At 37.1% G+C, this 27,722-nt stretch overlaps 1 protein-coding gene across 7 annotated transcripts in view; it reads left to right on the top strand.

Annotated features, from left to right (window-relative positions):
- Nucleotides 1–25,809, top strand: part of Dcun1d4 (defective in cullin neddylation 1 domain containing 4) — a 71,423-nt gene extending 45,614 nt beyond the window's left edge. For 6 of the 7 annotated variants that reach the window (XM_074042275.1, XM_074042276.1, XM_074042279.1 and 3 more), the window contains 7 exons: nucleotides 319–389; nucleotides 2,637–2,728; nucleotides 7,619–7,727; nucleotides 18,116–18,169; nucleotides 20,142–20,246; nucleotides 22,305–22,407; nucleotides 22,518–25,809. In XM_074042275.1, coding sequence (XP_073898376.1) covers nucleotides 319–389; nucleotides 2,637–2,728; nucleotides 7,619–7,727; nucleotides 18,116–18,169; nucleotides 20,142–20,246; nucleotides 22,305–22,407; nucleotides 22,518–22,573 — 590 coding nt within the window. In that variant the 3' untranslated portion in view covers nucleotides 22,574–25,809. The remainder of the gene's footprint in view (nucleotides 1–318; nucleotides 390–2,636; nucleotides 2,729–7,618; nucleotides 7,728–18,115; nucleotides 18,170–20,141; nucleotides 20,247–22,304; nucleotides 22,408–22,517) is intronic. The other variant, XM_074042273.1, reaches the window with a different exon arrangement.
- The last annotated feature ends 1,913 nt before the right edge of the window (nucleotides 25,810–27,722 follow it).

The following is a 27,722-nucleotide window of genomic DNA, read 5'->3' as shown; positions in this document are numbered from 1 at the left end:
AAGAGGAGGAATTGAACTCAGGTAATTTAGATATAAATAATAGGTATCACATTCCAAAGGTATAATAGGTATCACATTCCAAAGGTTGAAAGACTTTAAATGATCTGTCATTTAGATTTAAATGATAGTAACAGAATATAATTCTTTAAAGATTGAACTAAAATTCCAGAATACTTTCAAATTATACTTAAAATTGGTTTCTTTCTTCCAAAAGAAGTTCCTGCCTTTAAGTCTTATTCAGTAGCAGTGTAATACTAATACAGTAGTAATAGTGGACACAATCAGATTTAATTTATGTAAGATTGCATCTCATCACAGGTACTGATGATATTGTGGGTCCTGAAGGCATGGAGAAATTTTGTGAAGACATTGGCGTGGAACCAGAAAATGTAAGTCTAACTTACTGAGTAGTATGAATCATTTTTTTCTTAAATCTTTTACTCTTTACAAATGAAGGAGTAATTGCATGTTGCTTTTTATGAGGCCACCAAGAAATAAGTTCCAAGTCTAGTTTGGTTTGAAAGCATATTTTTTTCTTGCAAGTGACATGGTATAACTTTGGCCATTCTCTCCCCGACCCCCTATCCCCCACCCCTTATCCCCCTACTCCCACCTTAATTTCTTACAGTGGTGTGGGCATGTGTGCCTCAATGACAGATCATTGCATGCTATGTACCATTGTCCCCTAAGCAGTTGTTTCATCTAATGTAGAATTAGTCCTAAACTTTGAATAATTTATTCATAAACATTTTGAGTAGGTTGCATTTATCATGAATTTTTCACAGATCTTTCACTTCTAATTGAATGTAGCTTAGAAAGTGATTGCTTTTCAGTACAAAAGCATGAAGTATTTCCTTTAAATTTTGTGGTTATTTTATATGCTTAATTATTTCTGCCTAATTCATAGCACCATGTTATTATTGAATGTTTTTTCTTATTCCCACATAGTATCTCTTACACTCAAATGAGAAATTATGCTCCTACACATACCCTGGCTCATAAATAATGCAATTTAATTTTACACTAGCGTCCAATTTAATAAATATATTGTAGATCCTAAATGAGTTTATGATCTGCAAGAGATGTTATGGGATCATGTCCTTCATTTAGACTTTCTGAGACATCTGGTGCCTATAGTATATGTTGTGCTTTTACAGAAAACTAGGAATTGAGACTTCACACTTTTTTCTTTAAACTTTTTTACCTTTTCTTTTCTTTTTCTGTGCCTCTGTTTTCTACCCCTCTATCTCACCCCAAATAACACTTAAATCTTCTAAAGTGCCTTTGGAATTTTTTCACTCATTGTGTGGATTTTTGTCTTGTATTTTAATGTCTTAATGTGTTCCAGTTCAGGTATCTTTATGACTTACCTTGGGACAGTATTTCACCAGTATTTCTACTAACTTGCAGAAGGCAGTTTTCTGCTGGGAGCTATGCCAGTCTTGGCAATGTTTTCTAGCAGTGTTGTTAGAGGAGTGAGAGTGAGTTGGAACTGATGGGGTCTAGAGGTTCCACCCAGAGGACAGTAATGGGCATATGATGAGAGGAATGGGCAGGAAGTCAGACGAGGTGGGAGACTAGTCAGGCTGCAGGAGTGCAGGGATTCGCTGAACATTGTGCCTCAGAGACAGAAAAGCTTGTCTGGGTGTGGGGAGTGCTGATGTTGATTCTGACTGAAGAAGAAAGGGAGGCTGAGTTCTTCAAAGTTCCTCACCCCCAACAACAGCACTCAGTAAAAGACAGCTATTATTGGCATCCTTTTTTGGCAGTTAGGAGCTCTATTTCTGTGTGAGTAGAAATAGTCTTGAAATGTAAAATGACGTTGAAGACTAAAAAACCAAATTCAGAATACTGTTCCAAGTATGTATTACTGTACTGCAATTCAAAGATGACACCAATAGAAGTTGTGTTACTTTACAACATCCCTAAGGAAGAAAAGTGTTGCTACGTAAACTCTAGGGTACTGTCAATTGTGTATGCATCCGAACTTCAGAGACAGTGACATTTGAAAAACAGGTGGTGAAAGGGTTTTTTTTTTTTTTTTTTTAAAGCCCATATGCACTGACGAGCAAGATTTTGAAAGTATTTAAAACTCTCACCTTCCCTGACAGTCACAGCTTATGAAATTTAAATTCAAGTCCACCTTCATTTGCCAAGATCAGGGCATAGGCCTCTAAGTAGTTGCCTTCCTTATTGGTTGAACCCTAAAAGTTTAAATCCTGTGAAGATTGTTTCCCATCTTATGTTGGTGGGAAATTTTTCTTAGTATTCCATTGGTGTCTCTAAGTCACCATTTTTAAACCTTATTTCACAATCATATTTTAACCTCTTTAATAGTTATTACTAATCAGAGCAATCTATCCAGTAATCTAGATTTTTTAAATCTAAAAATCCTAATGACATAAAATTTTAAATTTTTAAAATAAAAATATTTTAATTTATCACTAGGTATTACATTATCAAACTTTAGATGTTTTTCAAACTAGAACTAAGTCAGTTTTGAAGTTCTCTGTTCATATTTCAGTGTCTAACTGACTAGGAATAAAGTGTTTGGTGGGATTCTGATGCATTTAACTGCTAAGATTTGATTTGTCTTTGTTTTTGTTTGTTTTGTTTGTTTTTTTGTTTTTTAACAGGTAGTTATGCTTGTCCTCGCTTGGAAATTGGATGCACAAAACATGGGCTACTTTACTCTACAGGAATGGCTAAAAGGAATGACTTCTCTACAGTAAGTGCTGGGGCTGCACAGAGATGGGCAGCTGCCCTCCACAGCAACTGCTTCTCCCCTGGGGTTGAGTGAGCAGAAGGAAGTCTGGTGGTCTGGGCAAGCTTTCCTGTGGTCACCCATTTTGAGGACTATGTTGAGGGAGTTTAGCAATTCAAGTTTGTATGTGTATGTATATATAGAGAGAGTTATTTTTCTAGAACAGTTCTGTCTGATAGAAATAGGCCAGCCTTTTCTCATGTCTGTGAGCCACATATATAATGTAAGATTTTCTAACAGCTACATTAAAAAATAGAAACAGGTAACATTAGTTTTAATATATTTTACTTAACCCTAGTTATCAAAATTATCATCATTACAACATGTAGTCAGTATTTTTAAAAAACCAAAAAGCTATTTTACATTTTTTAAAAATAGTATGTCTTCAAAATCTGGTATGTGTTTTACACTAATGGCTCATCTAGTCAGCTCATCTGGGCTGCTTGGTCCAGAATAAGATAAAATATCAGGTGTTTTATATATTCATTTTATGCTTGTGTGTGTAACTATGTCTGTATGTATGGGTGTTTGCTAACAGTTTCATTCTAGAAAACAAATGTTTCTGCTGTATTATGCCTTAGAGGATACAGTGGGGTGGATGACGAAACATTTCAGATGGTATTAAAGATGAAGTACTAATTCTTAACACACTGACTTTGATATAAAATCTTTGGAGTAACTTACCTTCTTTTCACTGTAGGATTAAAGTTAAAATTGAAATGATTTTATGCTTTTATTTAAATAATTTTGGAATTTGTCAGCTTTTAATATCATTGTCCATTTGTCAGTGTTACTAGTGTTACTAGTGCTTTGTTTGCATTGTGCTTTAATAATTTATGAAACCTTGTCACTGTTTTCCCATTTGGAAGAAAGACAGGTCAGACTTTATCTTGAAGATTTTACAAATGAGGAAGCTGAGGTTTAGAAGGAGAGGTGTTTATAAGAGTGTCAGAGAAGGGAAGAAAATCTAAGACTTCTGATTATTAAGTCACATTTTCTTCTGGCAGTATTGTCTGGTGACAAATGAGTTTTAGGTAAAGGCCAAACCATTCTTTCACAAAATACATTCCTGTCAGCATGCTCTTAAGATTTTGAGTTAAGTTCTCTGAAATCTCTCATAATTATGTGTGTAATGTTGAAGAACATCATCATATGATTTTAAGCCCACTGACTTTCTGTGTTGCTTTCTGAAGAGAGCATCTGGTGGTGTCTCTTTTAAGTGTCCTTGTGGTGAAGAATGCATGGCTGTGTCCAGATTTTATTCCAAGGCTTCAGAGGAGACACTACTAACACCTTTTGGGTCCATTTGTCATTTGTACTTAGAGGAAATGAAAGCCATTTTTTTTTTTTTTGTGTACCTTTAGGTTCTTTTTGACATTTGTCTTTACAAAAGAATCTCACTCAGTACCAGGCCTGGTGCATATGTTTGAGGGCCACACTTCCTGGAAAAGGTCTACATCTCCATTTTAAGGGAACAAGGCACTTCATCAGACTGTGTTGGGAACTGTGTCACATAGTGTGATGCAGATGGATTCTCTCTCACAGGTGACTGCCACCTGGTTCTTGAAATTCAAGGTTTAATGATAAGTCTGGTCCTCGGTAAAGGCCTGGAGGAATCTGCTTTCCTTTTGTGAGGTGAAACTCTGAGACTGGTTTCCTTACAAATGAAATGGAGGTAAACATTGAGAATAATCTTTAACATTCTTTGTAGTTCAAGTATTCCAACCTTAAGTTTTGAGAACCTTCCTTAGATTGGTCATTTATTCAGCAAATACTTGAATGACAGTGCTGCGCTAAGTAACATATTATAGGTCCTGGGGCATCAAATCCAGGAATAAGAGAAAGTTTGTTAGGGGCAGGGACTTAGGAACTTTTAGGTGAAAGATTCAAAAGTATTAAGGTCATTTGTCTTTAGGCTAATTGAGTCAACTAAATAAGTCCTGTATTTGTAAGGTATATGTATCTAGTACATAAGAAAACTTGGAGGTTAGTTACTTATATGTACTAGAATGGGAAGTAGTTCACCTTATCTGTTTTGTCTCCCATTTTCAGTATTTTTCTATTAATTGTTCATTTTCACTTTGTTTAATCCATCCTATGAAATGTTTTGGACGCAAGCTAGAATTAATGTGTATATGATAAAACCTGTCTTTAAATGCACTAGTACATGTCTTAGTTCATTTAGATTGTTATAACAAACTACCATAGACTGGGTGGCTTATAAACAACAGAAGTTTATTTCTCACAGTTGTGGAAGCTTGGAAGTCCTAGTTTTAGTGTCTCAGGAAGGCATGTTTCATAAACATCTTCTGGCTTCTGCCTTCTGGCTGTGTCCTCATGTGGTAGAGAGGACAGATAAGCTCCTTCAGGCCTCTTTTTATAAGGGCACTAATCCCATGCACAAGGGCTCTGCCTCTTAATACCATTACCTTAGGGGTTAGGATTTCACCATATGAGTGAGGTATGGAGGGGGAGACAAAGGTTCAGACCACAGCAGGGTATTTGGTAGAGATGGTAGGTTTTAAGAAAAGATTGTTACTGTACAGTGTGAGTGTGCTAGAAATAAAAAGCCCTTTTTGGGTTTGACTCTCAGTGTCTCTTTTTTCCCTTCCCCATGTCCTTCTCAGAGATCCAGAATGAGTTAGCTTCTCAGGATGCAAGCCTAGTGTCTCCATTATTTCTAAGATTCAATATAAAAACCTTCACAGTGGACCACAAAAATCCTTTATGGTCTTACTCTACCTCCCTCTCAGCCTCTGCTCGTATCACTTTCCCTCCTGGTCTATCCATACAGCCATAATGGTTTTCTCATATTCCTGTATACTTGTGCTCTGTTCTGCCATTAGGCCTTTGCACGGGCTGTTTCTATTATCTGGAGAGCCCTTCCCACCTCGCCAAAGACATTATCTAGTTCATCTCAGCTATCAGTTTACATGTCAGTCCTTTGAGGAAGCCTTTCCTGACTTCCAATATAGTCTCATTTTAATCTATTTTATTTTCCAGCATTAGAAAGAAAGAAAGGACATTCTAAATTGTTTTGTTCCATAAGAATTAAATACTTAACTCTAATTTTTGGCTTTTAGATTATCATCTTAATAGATCATGAATTATTTATAGTTGGCTAAAAAAGTTTTTACAAATTTATTTCTAAAAATCTGTGCTCTATTATGAACCACATTTCAGTTCATAAACTGGCAGAATATTTATTTTGATAATACTTCCTAAATGTATTAACTATTCTCATGAATAGGTAGATGCTCCACAGAGAAACACAGGAACTTTACCCAGTACTAAAAACCTTTAATATTGCTAGAGAAAATGGTGACTCATGGTTCTCATTTTTAAGGGCTCCATATTATAAACAGAAAGTTAATTTGTAAAAATACCAATTAGTCTGCTTTTTTATGAAAAGTAAACACTGTCATTTACTGGTAAAAATAGATTATCATCTCCACAGCTCCCTGGAGAAATGGCTGGTTTCAAGTTTGGGACAGGGAAAGAACAAGGTGAGCTGGCACAGCCTGTGCAGAAAGCAAGGAAGTACTCAGAGACTGTTGGGGACATGTCACAAGGACACTACAGGCAGCTTTAAGGAACCACTGGCCAAACTGAAACAGTTTGTATACCACAATAAAGACAATAATATATTGAATTAAAAGCAAAAAAATACTAGCCAGAGAATGAGAAAGGTGGTGCACGGAACTCTTCTTTATAGATTTGCAGCCAGTAACTATAGAACGGATGACAGGATTAGAAAACACCATCTTATACCTTTAGATATAATTGGTGATCCAGGCAGGAATCAGCAATGGGAGCTGAAACAACTGTGTGTTTAAGGATCTTTAAGGATCATTCCTCACAAAAGCTGTATTGGGTGAGCCATGTAAGATGGAGGACCAAGAGAAAGAAGGCAGGGCTGGGCACCGGCACATGGGAGAGAGGCTGGGACCCATGAGCAAGTGCTTTCTAGTGGGGGTTAGGGGCAGGCACAAAGGGTTTCATTGGTGCATTTGAATGTCAGTCAGTCAAGGGACCAGCTTTATCAAACTGGCACACCTGGTCTCCTAGGCAGCTTGTTAATAGCCTATTTGTGGAAATGTTGAAGCATCAGGAAAATGCAAAGTTAAAAAATTTATAATACATATCGAGTAAAGTATTGAGGAACTGAGGAATGGGATATTCACAGTTTTAAAGTATCACCCTACGGATTACTTGCTATTTCAAAGGAATGAAAGGAATGAAATGGAGAATCTGATGGATCCCACTTTAACTGTCAAAATTGATTTAATTTCACCAATAATGGGACAGACTGATAAGCCTTCTGGGTTACCCTGGGAAGAACCCTACATCAAATGTTGTGTTCCTGTCAAAAGTATTAAGCCTACATAATCATGGGGAATCAATCAGACAGATTGATGGCTACAAAAACAGCTGGTCTGGGTCTCTTCAAGCATGAAAGAACTATAAGGGAAATTTGGAGAACATTTGGGACCTATGCATATGGATTGTACATTAGCTAAGAAAGTTGGCATTGATAGAATATTAGGAATGATGACAGTATTGAAGTTTTTACAGGTAGATTGTCATGTAGCAGCTTTCTAATGGTATAACAGAAAGTGTGTGTGTATGATGAATTCATTGCTGAAGCAAGGGAATGGGTAAATGGAGTCTTATTTGCTATTCTTTCAAGTTTCTTTACAAGTATACAAAATAATAGGTCATTATGGATGTTTTCCAACTTTGGTGTTTTTATTCTTTCCTTTGGTGTTGTCTGTTTTATATTATTGCTCCAACTTAAAAAAAAAAAAACCTAAAAACTTCAGGTCGTAATTTGTCTTTATTTTGTTTTCCTAGATGTGATACAACAGAACGACTCAGAAATACTTTGGATTACTTAAGATCATTATTAAATGATTCTACAAACTTTAAGCTTATTTACAGATATGCGTTTGACTTTGCACGGGTGAGTTCTCTGGAGCCTATCCAGATGTCTCCCTCTCTTTTCTCCCCTCTTGTATTTCCTTTTGAGGTTTGTTTTTACACGCCACAACAAAGAACTTGAAAAGTTACTCTCAGGATGCTAGTTAGTATTTCTATATGTATGCTATTTAAAAACTGATTCTGTGCAAACATGGTGAATGTTAGTCAAAAGTTAGAGTGCAGACATTTATTTGCTCTTGTGATTGACTTAGAAGTAACTTACACATGGACATGTGATAGACACTGTTTTAAATGTCTCATAGAACAGCAAACCTTTCCTTGTCAAGGTACTTGAATAAGCTCATTGTAGCCAGTCCAGTTTCTATTTGGGTGCTATTAATGTATTTGGAAATCATGTGAATTTCAAATCTAAGCTCATCTCCTGTTTGTGAGTCAAGTCCAAGTATGTGACAGTGGTTCTTTGGGAGGTCACAATAGGTAATGAACTCCAGTGTACCAGTTGGCATTGTGTTCATTCAGATGCCATCCGTAGCCCTTACCGTTATACTTTATTCCAGAATAATGTTTTCTTTATATCTGTGTGGTTAGTAGATTCAGGTGGTAGGCTTTATTAATTGGCTACATTAAAAAAAAAATTTTTTTAAACAGGGAACTCAGTGACAAATGATTCTTCCTTTTTTCACTTTTTAGTTTCTGGCTCTTTCAGTTTAGCACCCAAAAGTTACTCCATGGTGAATTGTGATGCATCTGCAATAGCACATTAGTAATTCTCTGTGGCGTTCCTTCACACATCTTTCCATTACTGTAACCTTCTAATAAGATCACAGCATATATGGAAATGTATTGATGTTAGAAATGACATGTGAAACAGGCATGATGGGATTACAAACCTGTAATCCCAGCACTTGGGAGGCTGAGGCAGGAGGATATCCAGTAGGAGAGCAGCCTGGGGTACATAGTAAGAGTCTCAAAAAGCAAAATAACAAGAAAGAAAGTGAAATTCAGATAGAGTGGTAGACTAATTGCTTGTATAATTGTGAATAGAAGATAGATGCCAGATGTTTCTAGAATAGATACTAGTTTCTATGATTAAATAGTTTATTACATGAGATTTTTCCTCCAAGTCATCTGTTTTTTATAATGTGAATAGAAGTCCTTTAGAAACTTCATAATTTCTACACCAAAATCAGTTCTTCTCTGACTTTCTTTTTTGGGGTCAAAATTCTCCCAGATATCCTCTGTGCATTCAATTCACATTCTGTTTTACTCCTGCCTGCCTTCAGCCCTTTCTGGGTCAGTTGCTATGGCCCACCTCACTGGAGCTCCTTGGCCTCTCTTTCTCGATGCGGGTATGTCATCCCTGCCAATTGCAGTTCTTGTTACCCCAACCTGCACTCTTACATTAGTTTACCTCCACACTCTCTCACTTCTCATCCAGCATCTACATCAGTAGGGTGTCATTCTTCTTTCAGCTTTCTATGCTTTTATGCTAGCAAATCACTTCCTTGTTTGTGCAGTTTGGCACAAACTCTCAGGGACAACCAGGGATGGTTTCATTCACTGCACAGAGGAGGAGAGTGAACCTCAGAAAGGTGGGGAAATTTTACTACAGTAATGTTGATAATAGACAATAGATTCAGCACTCACATCAATAATGACACACACCTGTAATCCCAGCACTCAGGATGCTGAGACAGGATGAGTCCAGTCTGTGGCTTTACTCCAGGCCTCACAGTTGTGTCCCAGGGTGCTCCCCCTCATGTCTGTTGTGGTAAAATTATACTAGCTGTTGATTACTGGAGCCCTATTTGCCATTCCCACAGCCTATTCCATCTCGAGGTTTAGGGGCCTAGCTACACACTTTCATTTCCACTCCAGTACATTTGTGCTGTCTTTGCTTACAACAGCCCTGAAATGTCCTCTGCGTGTTTTTGGAGTTTAGGTATAGTCCTTAATTTTTTTTGGTAAATTGAGGAACTATTCTTTCTTTATATACCCCAAAAAAGCCAACACAGTTCTTTGCTTTTAAGAAATATCTCAATAAATATTGGTGAATTAAATCTTTTTATATAATGATGAATAACAGTCATTCATATTTAATCAATACTTAGTTACTGGAGTAATTCAGTTCAACTTAAATATGCTCTAAGATGAATTTGTTAATGAATCTTTGTTTAGCTACATCCCACAGGTTTTGAGATGTTGTATTTGCATTGGGCTACAAATGTTTTCTAGTTTCCCTTGTGAGTCCTTTTCTTAAAACACGTTGGTTATTTAGAACTGTATTTATTTTCTAACTATTTGGGATTTTCAGGATAATCTTTCCATATACATAACCAGTTTAGTTTTGTTGTGATCAGAGAACATACTGTATTCTGATTTCAGTCTGTTTATGGTATGCTGTGATTTGTGTTTGATTTGTACTTAAAAAGAATGAATATGTTGCTGTTGTTCACTGGATAAATGTCGATCAGGTCAAGTTGGTTGATAGTGCTGTTCAGATCTTTCGTATCCTTATTGATTTGGAAATAGCAAGGACCTGTTGGTTCTATCAGTTACTGAGAGACAAATGTTGAAATCTCCAGGTCTAATTATTTCTTCTGTCACTTGTCATCTTTTTGTTTCATGTAATTTGAAGCTCTGATATTAGGTTTAAACGTTCGTAGTATTATTACGTCTTCTCAATGAATCGGCCATTTATCATTATGAAGTATCTCTCTTTATCTCTGGTTCTTTTTTCTGAAGTCTGCTTTGTTAGATACAAATAGCCACTCCAGCTTTTGTTTAATTAAAAGTTACATGAATGTCATTTTCCTTCCTTTCACTTTTAACTTATTCTTCTCTTTATATTTAAAGTGGATTTCTTTCCTGTTTTTGTTTTTTCTTCAGTGCTGGGGATCAAACCCAGGATCTTATACATCCTAGGCAAACACTCTTCCACTGAGCTATCTCCCAGGTCCTAAAGTGGGTTTCTTGTAGATAGCAAATATTTGGGTCTGACCATACCTGCCTTGACTGAGGTGCTGAGTCTACATTTGATGTGATGATTAGTATGGTTAAGTTTATGTCTCCTATCTTGCTATTTTTTCCCATCTGTTGTTTTGTAGTAGTTGTTGCTTTTTTATTCTTTCATGCCTTCTTTTGGGTTGAAGGTTTTTTGTTTTTAAGTAATTCTATTTTTACTTTTTTCCTTATTACTTATTTTATTATTTCTAGTAGTTACTGTAGGGTTTCTAATATGCAATTTTAGATTTTCACAATCGTTTCACATAATTTTATGCTACTTCATTTTGTCCTGTCATACTTTATGCCATTGTCAGACACCTCATAATGTTACCATTTCTATTTTAAATAGGCAAATACGTCTGTTAGAGTTAACCAAATGCATACAATTTCTCTTGTGGGGAGGTTTTGGTTTTTTGTTTTATTTGCTATAGTAGGGTTTGAATTCAGGGCTTTGTGTGCTCTACTTCTTGAACCACACCTCCAGCCTTTTTGGCTCTGGTTATTTTGAAGATGACAGAGTCTCACATCTGTTCATGCTGACCTGGACTGCTGTCTTCCTGTTTTAGACTTCTCACCATAGCTGGGATGACAGGTGCTTGTCACTGTACCCAGCTATTGGTTGAGATGGGGTCTTGCAAACTTTTTCCCCAGGCCTGGCCTTGAGCCATAATCCTTCCACTCTCATCCTCCTAAGTTGCTAGGACTTCTAGCTAGGTGTGAGCTACTGTTGCCTAACCATTTCTGTCCTTTATTTCTCGTGTATAAATCTGAATTTCTCTCTGGTAGCATTTTCCTTCTGCCTAAAAAACTTCCTTCAATAACTATGGATGTGACTCAAGTGGTAGAGTCCTTGCATAACAAGTGCAAGGCCTTGAATTCAATCGCCAGCAACCCCAGAACAACAACAGCAACCTTCCTTCTACATTCCTCAAAGTACAGAGGTGCTGATGATGGATTCTCTTTACATTTAATTTTTGCCTTCAATTTAGTAAAATACTTCTCTGGATACGAAGGTCAAGGCTGGGCTAGGAGTGTGGCTCAAGTAGTAGATAGAATACTTGCCTAGCAAGCATGAACCCCTGAGTTCAAACCACAGAACTGCAATAAAGGTCTAGGATGATATGTTATTCTTTCATTATCTTGCGCCCTTGTCTTCTTACTGTGTAGTTTCTGGTGATAAGTCTGATACCCTTCTTGATTCCTTACTACTTAGTGTCTCTTTGTTTTCTGACTGCATTTATTCTCTTTTCACTGCTTTTCAGCAAGTTGATTATGATGTTTCTAACATCTTTTTCCTTTTGTTTATTCTGGTTAAGGTTTATTGAGCTTTTTGGATTTGTGGGTTTACAGTTTATATTAAATTAGGAAAAAATTGTTTTAGTGATACTGGGGTTTTGAACTCAGGTCCTTGCACTTGCTAGGCAGACTCTTTACCACTTGAGCCATGCCTCCAGCCCTTTAGTTGGGAAATCTTTTGGCTGTTATTTCTTCAAATATTTTTTTCTGTTCATCCTCTGCTTTTTTTGTTGAATTACAAAATACTTATATTAGATTGCTTGATATTGTCCTGTAGTTCACTGCACTGTGTTAATTTTTTTCTGTTTTCTCCCCCTTCTATTTTCATTTTGGATAATTTTTAATGGTATGTTTTCCAATAATCTCTTCTTTTGTAGTGTCTAATCTCCCGTTGATCACAACCAGTATATTTTTCATTTCAGAGACTGTATTTTCATCTCTAGAGGTTCCATTTGTGTCTTTTTATATCTTCCATTTCTTCCCTCATCTTGATAATGTTTCTTTGTATCTTCATGAACACCTAGAAACATGTCTGTTGTTAAGTGTTTAGCAATCTGTCTGTTGGTTCTAGCAACTCTTGTCATTTCTAGTTTATTGGTTGATTTTTCTTTTGATTATAATTCATTTTGTCATTTATTTACTTTCCTAGTAGTAGGTTTTTTTTTAATTGAACTGAATATTGCAAGTTTTATGTTGTTGGTTCCTAGGTTTTTGTTACTCCTTTAGTGTTAGGTTTCTTTTCTTTGTTTGTTCATTTATTTTGTTTGTTTTAGTACTAGGGATTGAACCTAGGGCCTTGCACGTGCTAGGCAAATGCTCTACTACTGAGCTACATTCTGGATTCCTTTTTTTTTTTTTTCTATCACATGATTAACTTACTTGGAATTAATTTAATTCTTTGAAAGGGCTGGTCCTGAGGAGCCTTTATTCAAGAAATGGTTAAGTCTTACCCTTTGAAGGATTCCCTGAGTGTGCCTTGTGTATTGAGATCTTTCCATTCTGGCTGGTAAAAATACAAACTCTGTCCAGTCCTGTGTCAGCCCTAGGAGTTTCTGCTTATTTCTTGCCATGGTTCTTTATCCAGACTCAGGTTGCTTCCTCTCAGGTGTGCTCCAGAGTATTTGAGAAGACCTCCAGAACTCTGTGTGCCTCCCAGCTCACAAAATATGGCTCTCTTTGTCTCTTTGTCCTCCATGCTCTATTTTCTCCAATGCAGGAAGACCTGTGAGCTCAGTTTAGGTTTTTTTTTTTTTTTTTTTTTTTGGCTATGTATGGATCTGGAATTGACCTCCACAGAACAAGCTGGTGTCATGGGTTGGGTTGGCTTTCTTTATTTCTTTTTTTCTCTGGGATCAAGGTCCTGTGCTGCCTATTTTCAGAGTGTATAAGCTGTCACTTTGTATCTTCTGTCCAGTTTTCTAGTTGTTTTTAAGTGAAAAAGGAAATCTAATCTTGGTTGGAAGCAAAACTCAGACCTCCTTCCCCCACCATACTTTTATGTCTATTAGAAGTAAGTCATAGTTATGGTTAACACAGCAGATCTTTTAAAAAGTCAGTTTCAATAAAAATTGAATTTCCTGATAGTTTTAATATCTTTAATATTATTATTGCAGCTGATGGTATATAACATGTTAAGTACTTAGAATGATACTGTAGCATACAAAACCCCTATAATACAATACTAGGAAGTGATAAAATAACCTTTTTATCATATCTCCACTAAAACTGTAGTGCCATGGGAGTGATCATTTCTCTCTTCACTTTTTTTTTTTTTTTTTTTCGGCACTGGGGCTTGAACTCAGGGCCTTTACCTCCAGCTCAATTTTGTGATGGGTATTTTCAAGATAGGGTCTTGTGAACTGTTTGCCCAGGATGCCTTTGAACTGTGATCTTCCTGATCTCTTGCCTCCTGAGTAGCTAGAATTGCAGGTGTGAGCCACTGGCACTGGCTCGCTCTTTCACTTTTGAACCTTGCGGTCAATTAAAAATAGTACTTGGGGCTGGGTGCCATGGTTCATGCCTGTAATCCCAGCTTCACAGGAGGTGGTGATCAGGAGGATCCCCATTGAAGACCAACCCAGGTAAAAAGTTTTATGAGACCCCATCTCACAAAACTGGGGTTAGTGGCATGCTCCTGTGATCCCAGCTTACATTGGAAGAGTAAGTAGTAGGATTGAGGTTCATACCAGCCTGGGCAAAAATGCAAGACCCTACCCAAAAAATAACTAAAGTGAAAAGGGCTAGGGGATTGGGGGGGTGACTGATTGTTCAAGTGGTAGAGTGTCTGCCTCACAAGTGTGAGGCCATGAGTTCAAACCGTAGTACTGACCAAAAAAAAAAAAAATAGTACTTGGCAATATACCTTTATTATTTTTCCCCTGATTTTTTGTTGACTTGCATGTATTTAAAGTTTTGTAGATGTCATAGAATCATGATGCATCAGAACTGAAAGGAACCTCAGAGATCACCTGTTCCATCCAATCTTGTCAAAACACAGATGTTGAGACAGAGCCAGAGAGGAGGGGCAGCTAAGGGCCAGAGCTCCGCCATTGACATGTGGATGAGCCATCCCTCAGAGGGTTGTTGCCTTCCCCGACTGAAAACTGTCACCAGCTATGGTGTCTTGTTAGAGGAAGATGGTGGGTTAAAATTTCAAGAGCTGAAATGGTCACTTCTCTCTGATAATTGAAATTTTATCTCAGTATTTTTATGCATAGGGTGTTTTCCCCTCAATGTAAATTTCATTTATTACATAAATAAATATTGTGTGGAATCCTTTAAATAAATAGCCATTTTTCCTTGGTTCCTTTTTGTTTTGTTCTTTAGAGCCAGTGTCTTGCTATGTGGCCCAAGCTGTTCTCAAACTCCTCAGTATCTGCAACTATAAGCGGATGCTACAACATCTGGCCTTGATTCCTGTTTGGAAAAGAACCTAGTGAGAATAACAAAATATCCATAAACAGAATGAGATGAAAGACTAAGTAGAGCAGTTTTTCATTTTGATCTGAGAATAGTCAGTACCAGTGCATTTGACTTTTTACATTCTTGGTCATGGTGGCAAGGTACTGTGAGAGCCGTGGAGAGGCTGGCACTTGGCATTTTGAGAAGGTTAAGTGCTGGGCTGAGTGAGGCACTTACTGATTAGCAGCAGCATTGGGGCCAGGTAAGAGCAGAGACCATGAATTCACAATGCTGTCATTGTCCACAACAGTAGGGCTTGTTTCTAACAGTGCGATCTTGTCTGACGCAAAAAGAAAATTTTGAATGAGAAGTTTGTGGACTCAGAGCACAGAAGCTGAGAGAAACCTTGTGGGTTGATTGTCAGGTGAGCCCAGCTGGAAGGGAGAAAGGAGGCAAAGCTGCGTGGTGTGAGAGAGAGAGATGCCTTCATCCGTGAGGGGGAGTGGGACAGAGTGAGCAGGGAAGGATGAGAGGTGTGCTTGCCTTTTCATTCCTTGAAGTATACCTGGAAGCAGTTGAATGGAGGCAAACGATACCCGGGGGAACTGTTTTAATGGGAAACAATCTTGTGACAAGTTAGTTTGTTAACAGATTAGTTTGTAAACTAGTTAGTCTGTTGATGTACTTGCTGTTCCAACAGTAGGTGCCAGCTACTTCTGTTTAACATCTCTGAGGAGATGACTCAGGAAAATAAAGATCCCACAAATTAAAGTCAATTTATCTTCTTCCAAGTAAAATAACTGCTAAACCAGAAATGATTATGGATGTTACTCCCAGAATTTGCTAAGGAAAACTTTGCTAGGTGTGTGTTCAACAGAATTCCTTCTGTGATTTTACATAAATCGTTGTGAACATTGGATTTACTTTCTCCTCTAATCCGAGTCAATTTCTTACTTATTACCCAATATATTTGTCTAGTGTCCTTCTATTCACAACCCCCAACACAAATAGTCCCTGTCTCCTCCACACATCTACATACACACTCTCCCTTGTTCACTTTTCCCTCCTATTTCATTATAAATTACAAAGAAAACAGAAGGTAGGACTGAATGAGGGCAAGAACAGGGATAATATGATGTCATCTACTCCCAGATTCATTACCCAGAAAATCTTGGTAGTTTTCACTTTGGATTCCTCTTTGACTGTTGCAGAACCATACAGATTTGCTCCGCAGTTATTTGTAAAGCCAGTTAGGTTCCCAAGAAGAGTTAACCATTCACTCGGAAGTAGCCACTGAGTTCTTCATTGACATTACGTAGGCCTCTGAAGCCTCAAGTTTCAAATAATGACTTATTTTTTCAGAGCACAACTTACAGTAATAGAACTTGATAGTGCTAAACAAAATAATAAGACTGTTGGTGATTTTTTTTTCTTCTGTTTTAAAGGAAGTGTCAAGCTTAATTGCCTTGTAAACATTGTCATCCTTAAACTCATGTTGGCTCAGTTCTATGAGCGTAATTATTGAAGATTTCATTTTTTTTTTCCAGTGAGAGGGTTGGCACTTTGGTTTTATGACTTTTTTTTGCTGTTTAATATGTATCTTAAAAAAAAAACTTACCATTCGAAAGACTGATTTGCTGTATTTTCAGTTTCACAAACTGAATCCCTCAGTATTTATTTATAGCCCTGTATTTTTACTTTATGCTTGTTTACTTAGGTAGCTGTGTTAAGAAGGATGGCATTTTCTTTGTTTTTGTAATCCTGTTGTCTCAAATGAGAATACGATGCACATCATAGGTCTTCATGTAGGGCTTTTGGTTTCACATATTTGCAAACCAATTTTGAACTTGTTTTTCACCATTTATGTTTCCAGTCATGGTTGCTTATGTTTCGTTTCTTGAGTCCAACTAGTCTCCCTCAGAAAACTTTGAAATTTTTTTCTGTTGCAGATTTTTTTTGTAATAATTTTAATACTTCAAGGCTCTTTTTGCATATAGGTCACAAGTTATTAAAACTTAGTGGAAATTAGAAATGGGTAATCTGGAACAGTTAGGGGTCTCTGCTATAGCAGATGCAGATACCTAAGTCTTTAAAGATTCATTTTTGAAATATCATGCTTACGTTTACATGTTTGTAATTAACTATTTTGTTTTAGTTTTTGTTTTTGTTAGTAAAACAATGCAGAAAAACGCTTCATTGTCACATCATGCAGGAGGACCTACAATGGAATAGTCTTACATAAACAAAGGCACTCTTTTCCTTAATAATAGAAGTCTACAATCAAACCTTAACAAACTTCATTATTCTCTACATTAGTACTTATTCGTCTTTTGCATTGGGAATACTTATACCATATGTAATACATAACTTCTTAGAATATTTGGAATAGGTTCTTTGGCTTTGCAGCTGTACAATTAGACCTGATATTCTACAACTGCTGTTTTTAATCCATATGTAAGGAAGATAAGTGGAGTCCACTTGGATATTGTGAGGGATTGCTACATCCAAACCTGTTCAGTTTCTGTTATTTGACAAATGACACAAAATTGTTTTTCTTTTTACATTAGCAAATTAAAAGTTTATAAAGTACATAAGCATACATTTTTGGTCAAGAGGTAAGTAGGTAGGGAGGGAGAAAATTTTCCATTTTCTTCTCCTTTAACCTTGATGGGCCTTATAGGGATGCTGGTTGACTCTTGGCAGGCTGTCTTAAGGTACTTTCTGCTTAGACTCTGACTTTGGGATGGAGAAATCTATTGGTCTGCCTCTTACTCCTTGGCATTCCATCAGCAGATCACACACAAGATTGGTGTTAACAGTGTACTATTTTAATTTCTTGCAAAGAGCTTTTGGATTTCTTTGCTGTACTCCTTGAATTTGTGTAGGTGATTTTTTTTTAATGCCCATAATGATGGCTGCCTGATAGCATCGTGGGATATCCATTTCACTTTTAATTGGGAACCCCTTTGCATAGAAGGCACCTAGAGATAATTGTTGTCAGAGGACCCCTGGGAATGTCTCCACTTTGATGCTGAGTATGTGGTGCTGTGGGCTCTCTCCACTGTGTTGTTCCCAGAATTTTGAGTGTTTCCAGATATGGTCATTTGCACTTAGCCACAAGTCCACCCACAGGCACTGTTGGTTGTCAGCGAGATGCCACTGTTCAGATTGTGAGTGCGTCCATAATATCTTTCTCTTATTTGCTAGGCAGAAGATGGTGTTAGTGATTGCGAGCTGCTGGCTACACCCTGCAGAGCAGGAGTGAGTGAGTGCTGTTCAGCTCTCCGGTCCTGTGAGTCTGATGCCTTTCCTCCATGTTTTGGCATCACTGCCAAACACACACATTGAAACCCTTCGTGATCATCAGTTTGTCGGATGATTATATTGTTGCAAAGAGTCTGTCCAGGTCCTTTGTATCTTTTTTCTTTTTTTGTCACTTTAGTGTATGTCCATTGTGATGGGGGCATAGCTATTGATGAGGAAAGAAGGCACCATGTGTATCAAAACCAGACTAGAGATTTGGGGGTTGGTGAGTGGTTACAAACTCTGCAAAGGAAAACTTTTTAGAGCACCATTGTCATCATCTCAGTGCCGCATGAGCTTTTGTTTGACAAATGGATTTTGGCCCAGTCCTGTGGTGCCACATGTGTTTCTCAACAATTTACTCATTTTTCTTGTGGATTGCTTCATAGTATGGTGTGTGTTGCCTTCTGCCACACCTGTGTTACAGGTCAAGAGGATAATTTCTATTTCCTTGCATAGTATATCACAGAGGCATAAGTATTTAAAACACAATAAACCAATGAGGCTTGGTTGGCAAAAAGCAGGCAATCTCTAGGTGACCTCTTCTACTGTCCTCTTCTCTTTTGGGAGTGACTGCTGCCTAGATATAGCAGGACCATTTGCATGGCCAAAGAACAGGTAGAAAATGCTGTGGGAAGAGTGCCCCTCCATCATCAGGCTTAAGTTGTGTGACCACCAACAGAGAAGGGCAATGTGGTGCCATTTGACTGGTCTGTTTGTGAACAGCCATTATGCTTTACAGCTGCGACTAAAACACTTACCTCTTGTACATCTTCCTTAAGCGGCAAGTTACTGTATCTTCATCTCCTTTGTTTGCCGTTGTTGAGTGAGGCCTTACATTTGCTGTATTGTTTAAGTCCTTCTCTTTTAAAATCGGGTAGAAATTCATCGTGTACTAAAGAATGCTTTACTGTTAGAGGCAGAGGTACATGTGGCTGCGCACGTAGCTGACAAGGGTGGTCCCAGCATCCTTCCCTTAATTTGGTGGACATTTAGATTCCACTCCACTGGGATAACCAAGTACCTTCTCCCTTCGTAGAAAAGTACTTTTGCAAATGTCCATTCTGTTAAGGTAACACATGGAGGCTAGCTTTGGATGTGTAAGGTCACTTCCTATGGTCCCAGATACACTCTTTCTTTCCATTAAAACTGCCCACCTGTAGTTCTAGAATGGAGTCTTATACAAAAAGTGGAATGAGAAATTAGGATCCTTAATTTCAAATATATGAGCTTTACTCTACGTTTATATACTGTCTTTCCTGGTTTCCTTATTACCTTCTCTTTCACTTGGTTACTAGTGAGGGATATTCTGCTAGGAGAGTCATGTCTGTGGCATGCAAGGTAAGAAGGATTGTACAGATAGATACCCTCCTTTCCTCAGGAACAGGTGGATGGATGAACATATCCTCTGATTAGGAGAGAAGCTCCATGACCCTAGCATTTATTATGAACTGAATTCAGTTCTAGCATGTTTAAGAAAAATACTTAACCCATGAGATAAAACTGTTAGAATGATTTTATTAAGGAAACCTGGTTCCTAAGCATGAAAATCAAAACTTTTGAATTCCATTTAGTTAACATACGGGTTTTAGGAAGGATCAACAATTTTGATTTTGATTATGATCATAAATGTGAAACAAGCAAGTTATTGACTTGTAGATTCTTATTTATCCCATGAAATGATTATAGATACAGCTACTACGTAATTGTTTTGCATTAGCATATCTTTCAATTGATATGAATCTTTCTCACAATAAATTTATGTAATACTGAAACCATTGTGTTTGCCCCCTTTCTTTAGTTTCCATTCAGGGTTTTTATGGTATATGATAAATGAGTTGCTTACTGATTTCTTGTTGAAGTGAAATACAAATTTGGGTTATATGATCTAGAAGCATCTGGCTCATCCTTGTTTTTGTTTGTTAAACAGGAAAAGGACCAGCGCAGCCTAGACATAAACACTGCCAAGTGCATGTTGGGACTGTTATTAGGAAAAATCTGGCCCCTTTTTCCAGTTTTTCACCAATTCTTAGAGGTACCAAATTGTTATTTTATGAAATGTATGTTTGCTTGCTTAGAACTACCAAATATACAATATACTTTATTTAACCATTTATGTAACTTTTATTTGTTGTACTTTTCTGCTCATAGGAATTATGGTGCCATAATTTCTGTCAGTCAGCAGCTACCTGTCTTCTTGGAGTGAATCTGTGTGTGCGTGTCATGTCACGTGCATCATCCCACATGACAGTGCACCAGAACAGCCGCAGCTCTGCCTCTCCTCTCCTGTCCTCTCCTTTCTCAGCCCCATTTTAGAAACTTCACTGCTGTTTAGATTGTCTGCTCATTATAACAATAGGAAAATGAGGTTTACTTTCTTTTATGGCTTCAGATGAATTTACAGTTTTATTTGCCAAGGTTAAAAACCAGCCTTCTGCCTTCTTACTAAAATTAGTTTGTAATCTATTCTTATCTACTCTTATCTTCAAGTAACTTGGGGAGTACTTAGATCAATGAAAGAACTGTATTAGGCAAAGTGCCAATATTTCCGTCAGTATAAATTTTCTTCAGACCTGTGTTAAAAATAACCTAGCACTTTACTCCATCATTGTTTGCTTTACGGATTGATGCCCAAACATTTTGAGCTGCTGGTTAGTAGGAACTGATTTTGTTGAAATATCCTGCATCAGGACTTAGAGGTATCTGAGACGTGTTTGGGTTACTTGGGTTGTCATACATGGTGTCCTCCTTGGCCTCCTGCTGCCCCAAACCCTTTTTAGAGAACTCCCTTTGCTTGCAAGGATTGAGGGTGTTGGGTCTTTGAAAAAATCCTCAGTCTTACCCTGACTCCAATTTCCCTCTTGAGATAACCTTTCTTACAACTTACTTTATGTAATGATCTAGAAAAACTTAACAACTGATACAATTTCTCAGGGACTGTTTTTAAAAACTGCTCATAACATTACTCCACAAGAAAGTTATAAAAATTAGTTTTAATATAAGAAGTAGTAGTTGACATGATGGTCCATTCTCCATATGGTCGGTTCTAATTTCTCTGACCTACCCTCTCCCATGAGATAAGCTAGCAGTATTTGGAACAGTTCTTTGGAAATGAGTTCTTGTTCAGTAAGCTTAGAAGGATTTAACCCTTAGCTGACACCTGCTATAACGAAATTTGACTTTGCATAGTTCTAGGATAGGTGCTCAGAAAATTAACCTTACACCTTGTGCCTTGCTCTTATTTAAGTTTGCATTTCTTTTCAGAAGAGACAACGTAATTCTTGCATTCCAGCTTTTCTTGTGTTTTCATCCTCAAAACCATTGGCTTTTCTCTTTGCTTTTTATGTATTTGTATTGTTTCACCATGTTCTTGATTTTAGTGGTGAGGACTTAAAAATTTGTTGGTTCTGGATTTTAGTTTTAAATCTTTATATAGGGATACTGTATTTTAAAATAAACTGTAGCATATTTTTTACCTAAGAAGAATAGAGAACTACTTCATGATGACTCTAGTTTCCTTTATGATCAGATTCAAGTTTTGAATTCTAAGAACAGTAATTTTCTTCAGTGGCAAGCTCTGAGGCCACTGGTGGCACTTACATAGGTTCTCAACAAGTGACTCACTTGTGAGCCTCAAGCCAACAGCTTGGCAGTGAGCCTGACTGATATGTTAGGAGTTACTCTTGGGAGCTATTTTTTAGTTAGTACTAATTTTGTGCCAAGTACTAGATAAAGTGCTTTATATAAGTTCCATAAGTTATCTCTTTTTAATCCTTGCAGTATTGCTAGGAAGATAATATCCCCATTTTACATAAAAGAGCTTCTGCAGTGTAGAAATTTCACTTTGGAGAATATGAAATTATGCTTCTTTAATGTGCTTGCTAACTTGGGTTTAGCTCCCATAAAGATTTTGTAATGAAAATTGTCATCTTAAATTCTACTCTTGCTCTCCCTCACCATCTTCTAGATTGGAGCTTAAGTGGACAGAGTTAACCCTACATGAACTTTAGTAAGTTGTTTCACACAGGAATTGAAACCATCCCATTTGTTCATTTTAAGTGTCAGTAATTCATGTTGCTTTTCCCTCTGTTAGCAATCAAAATATAAAGTCATTAACAAAGACCAGTGGTGCAATGTGCTCGAGTTCAGCAGAACAATTAATCTTGACCTCAGCAACTATGATGAAGACGGAGCATGTGAGTACTGGGTGCTGAGGGTCTCCCTCCCCCCATTCTTGTACATTGCACCTCTTCTTCCCTAGGGAAGTGCCTCTGAGCCACGTTGTTTTTGTTCTCTGTCTCTGCAGGGCCAGTCTTGTTGGACGAGTTTGTGGAGTGGTATAAAGACAAGCAGATGTCCTAGGACTTTATGCATAGCAGCGAGAGAGTCACTGTTACCACAGTTATGTCACCCATTAGCCATAAATTGCTGTTTGTATCAAAGCGCATGCTGCTTTTCTTGCACTGTCTCCCTTTCCCAGGGATGTTTTGGTGTTTGCTATTGAATGGGCCAGCTCTGCTTGCTGTGTAGCATTGTTCTCTTGGAAGGCTGCTTTGCAGTTTGTATTTATACTACAGATTGGTGAATTTGCCAACGTCCTCACTGTGATTATGTGTATATTGCTGTTTAAATTTTGTATATGTGTATAAAAAGAAAAAGCTTCACCTAGAGATTATTTCTGCAAAAATGTATTGTAAAAATAATTTTGTGGCATATTTCTAGTCCCTTTTTTCAAACGAACCAATTATACTTTATTTGGTCTCAAATGTAGCATTTCAGACAAAACCAGACAAAACAACTGTTTCCATGAGCAAACATTGCCAGAATGAACTTTACTGTTTAAGAGGCCAACTTCTGGAAGGAGGTAGGAGTCAAAACTTTTCAGTGGCACATGCCAAATATTGTTTGGTTTACTTGAAAATATTAGCATTTTAAAATGATGAAAGTTGTAATTATTTGACCATACAGACATGTGACATGCCACAAATCATTTCCAACATGCAAGGAATAGTTGTTGTTTTTTAATGTTAAAACTATTATAGCTTGAATGTAGGTATAGATGAACAAATTTAAAATGTACCTTTTTAATTGAGGTTTAAATTCTCATAAACTTGCTTTATTTATTTATTTTTTTGTCCCCCTTTGCATTCTTCTAGCCAGTATTTGGTTCACTGATGCTTCCTGTCCCACTTCAAGTAAAGTGTATTTTGCCCCCCCATGAAAACCTATTGGCTTGCTGGCAACTTATAACTCCTGAACACTTTTAGTTGTGGCTTGAATATTTAGTTGCGCTTTCATGGTGTATAATTTCCTAGATTTTTTTTGAAAAAAGAACTACACTATAAGTAAAAGGTGTTTTGTTTTGTTTTCCATGTGTTTCTTTCATGCTAGGCTTTTACTGGCAGCTGTCCATTGCAGGCAGTGGACATGAAACCACCAGCATTGAGCTAACACTATTACACACTAGGACCTTTCCTAGAGGGGCCACTTGTTATTTCCTGGGTCATTTGTATAGAAGGGTTTTAGCCATTATTTATATGGATGAGGAAACCAGAGTAAACAGGGTGGTATTTTTAGGTTTGTATTTTATGTCTTTCCTCTTTCATTTTTTTTTTTTTCCTATCTTTTTTTTGCCTTGTCCTTGAGGAAATGTATAGAGAAAATGTTTTCACCCCAACTCTGGTGCTATTGAATGACTAACTCAGTCCCTAAAGTTTGTGAAAACACACAGTCTAATAATCTGAGCAAGTAAAGAACTAATGGTGCATTTGAACATGTGAATGCTACAGTTGTAAGATCCATGCTTGAGCATGTAATGATTAGAAGATGTTTGGATTATTAGCCAAAATATCTTTCAGATTTAATGTGAACCTTTAAATGGCATTAAATGAGGAAAGCACACAGACAATACTACTCTTGACCACTGTTTTATTGTTTCTTTGCAAACAGTGCTCAGATTTTCGTATTATTTTTTCCCAACTAAACCACCAAAGACAGAAATTTTGTATGTATATACCGTGTGTGTGCATATACAAAATCATGATGTGGTAGAATGCAACCAACCGCTTCCTTTTTCTACCAAATAGTGTGGTTTGATTTGCTATGAAAATAAACCAGAAGTTAAAAAAGAAGTAACTCAGTAGCAAATAAGCATACAAGCGTACTTTAACCGTTCCTTACTTGTAGTGTCACTTTTAACTTACAAATTAATACCAGTTTGCATAAATTAGTATCTGGAAAGAAAAAAATATGTTGCCGCAAGCCACAGCCATTGAGACAGCTGTGGTGGAAGGGGTTCTATTCCGATGCATGCCTGTGTGTTACAGTGGGGATTGGCCGTAGGCAGATTCAGTCTGTGGAGAATTAATTCACTTTCAGGTGAACTGCAATGAAGTTTAAAAAAAATCACACTCTAAAGGCAACAGTTCTTAAATTTGATCAACTTTTGTTTTGCTTAAAGCAAACATAAATCATAGACGAAATTATTTTAAAAGTTATGCTAGAATCTGGAGAATTTTTTAAACACTAAGCACAGTTAATCCTAACATAAAAGGATTGTTACAAGGAGGAGATGTTACATTTTATCCACAGTGAGCATTTTGATGATAGAAAAAACTCAAGTGAAAACTATGTTACAATGTGTGATATGAAAGTAAGTATTCCAAAGCATATTCAGAAAATTCCAAATAATCCCTAAACTGCCTTAAAAAGCAAGCTCTGACACTACTGATTGCCCTTGGTTTTCTGGATTTTACAGTTATGTTTAAGGGGAGAAAAAGAGGCTAGCCAGAGTAAGAAGAAACTTTTTCTTGAAAATTTGCCAAGTTACACAAAATTTAACAATCACTGAGTAATCATGGCTAATGGTAAGATAAATTAGGGTACCTTCTTTTGGTTCTTTAGTACCTGAGTGTACACCCTTTCTCTCTTGCCTTGTGTTTGAACTCCACATTGCAATACCCTGTCATTAGGGAACACAACTTAGATGTTCGCTGCTGCCGTAGACCAAACATTTTATGATTTGACTTGCCACAAATGCCCACTGCAGTGTTCTGTGCACCTTTTTGAAGCATGAACTCCAAGTTAAGTTTTCATAAATCTGACTAAACATACCTAGATTTTGGTTTAACAACAGATTTCTGTTGCCTGTCAGTCTCCATTCTAACAGAACTTTTGAAGTTTATACAGAAAGCTTGAAAAGTTTGTGCCCTTGGTTTTTATTCTTACAACTGCTAAAATACCTCTGTAAGCCTTATCCTTTATTCTTTCATATGTTGTATAATAAATGTATAGAATTCATTGACCAACTAAACTGTTGGGTATCTGTAAATGAGACCAAATGTGGGTTGCTTTTTTTCATAAAATAATTTCTCTTTGGGGGTTACTGCTAGAGCAGTAGCTAACATGTAACTGTGAACGCTTCGTGTCGTCAGTATTTGCATTACATTCATAAAGTGTGCAAGTCCTGTGACTCCCAGCTTAACCACAATACTGTTATGCCACCTAACTTGAGTACAGCAAACTGGTTTTAGGTTTTAATGGAATTGATGTAAAATTATATCCCATAAATAAAGAAGTATTTGTGTTTGGTTTCAGAACTGATTTGTGAATTTTTTTTCTTTTCACTTTCTTCAAAAACCATTTGGGGTGAATTTTTTTGTTTGTCTTACAGTCTTGTTTTATAATTATAGTTTAGAAAGGACTTTTACATAGTATTTTATTTCTTCTGTGCAAGGGAAATGAGGTAGGTATTATGCCCATTTTTTAAAGAAGAAAAAAAAAGAAAACTAAAAATTTTAAAACAATCTCACAGAGTTTGAATAAAGAGCCAAGAAAAATTTGAGGTGATTTTAAACTGTATCATTTTGGGTTGAACAATGAGCCTTGAGCTTGCTAGGCAAGCACTCTTCAGTATCCCCAGGACTTGGTTTTTGAGACAGGATCTCATTATGAGCCCAGGCTGGCCTCAAAGTCACCGTCCTTCTGCTTCTCTGCTTCTACCTCCTAAGTACTGGAATTACAGGGCATGCCCCTAAGCCTGGGTTTTTCTCAACTTTTTTTGTTGTTGCAGTACTAGGGTTTGAGCCACTCCACCAAACCTTTTCTATGATGGGTTTTTCAAGATAGGGTCTCACAAACTATTTGCCTGCGTTGTCTTCGCAGCGCCTGGCTCTCAGTTTTTTCTGTTGAAAAATTTTAAAGCTACAGAAAAAAAGCAAAAATAATATAATGAACACCTTAGATTCTAACTAAGGTTTTGCCACATTTCCTGTCTCTGTGTGTGTATAATTCTCTTTCTCTGTAAGTATATTTCTTTCTAAGTCACTTGAGAATAAATTACATTATGAGACATCATAAATGATATTTTGGAATAACACATTCCCCTGAAACCACTGTACAATGATGCCACAAGATGTTTAACATTGATTTAATAACATCTGATGTGCAGTCCAGATTAAATATTTCTAAGTGGTACCAATAATGGGGTTGATTGCAATTTTATTTTCTATCTAGGGCTAAGCCTTGTATTTTACTTGTCATGCATCTTTAGTCTTTCTTTAAATCCAGAACACTTCAGATAGAGTATCTAAAATGTTTTGATTAAAGATAATATAAACACACCTTAGCCAAATAGTGATGTGAAGAAATTTACTTCAATGTGTTAAACACTGAAATGATAATAATAATTGAGTGCTTGCTGTGGACCAGGAGCCAGGCAAAAATCACCATTTTTATTACCCCCAAGGCTACCACCCAATCTATGTTTCAGCTGAGCTAAAAGTGTCTTACAGTAGAAGGTAAGTTTCTTGAGGACAGGGCCCATGACACATAGTGGAGAGCCAAAAAATGTATGTGGAAGGAATCAAGAGAGTTCCTGATTTGGGCAAAAATGTTGTCGGCATCTAAGAAAATCCAGGAAAAACTGATTTCCAAATTTCTAAAAAGCACAATCTGGGTGCATGCTCTTTAAGTTGGTGGCATAGATAGTTCTTTCAACTGTAATTTGGGCCAAAAACTGAAGATCAAACAAATCACTATTCTTCCAGACACACAGAAGGAGAGAAGATGCTGAGTGAAGATAAAGGAAAAAGCTTACTCCTAAATTGAAGGAAGGAGTGGGAGGAAGCCAGTTTTGGAATGGGGCATTCTCAACCTGGGATGTGGCCAGCAGCAGAAAAGCTTGTGTTACATTAATCAGTACAAGAAAACAGGAGCACAAGATATAGTAAATGTGGAAATTGACAGGAACCGCAGATTCCCCAGTGATGCAATTGGAAAATGATAGATATGGGAGAGAGTAAATCCTTAATGTCGGCCCAAGAGAAAAACCCAGCTGAGGGGCATTGCAGACGCATACACCTATGAAAGAAAGTTACAGGAAGGTCATTGTTAAGCCTTTTGAAATAATGAGATGGAGAGGAAAGAAAAAATACCAGGGAAAAAAAAAAACAAAGATCATTAAGTCAACCCCAGAGTTACAGAAGTGAGGAGGAAAATTTGCTGTTTCCCA

Source organism: Castor canadensis, chromosome 9 (assembly GCF_047511655.1).
Source record: "Castor canadensis chromosome 9, mCasCan1.hap1v2, whole genome shotgun sequence".
Lineage (NCBI taxonomy): Eukaryota > Metazoa > Chordata > Mammalia > Rodentia > Castoridae > Castor > Castor canadensis.
This window is presented reverse-complemented; position numbering and strand designations above follow the sequence as displayed.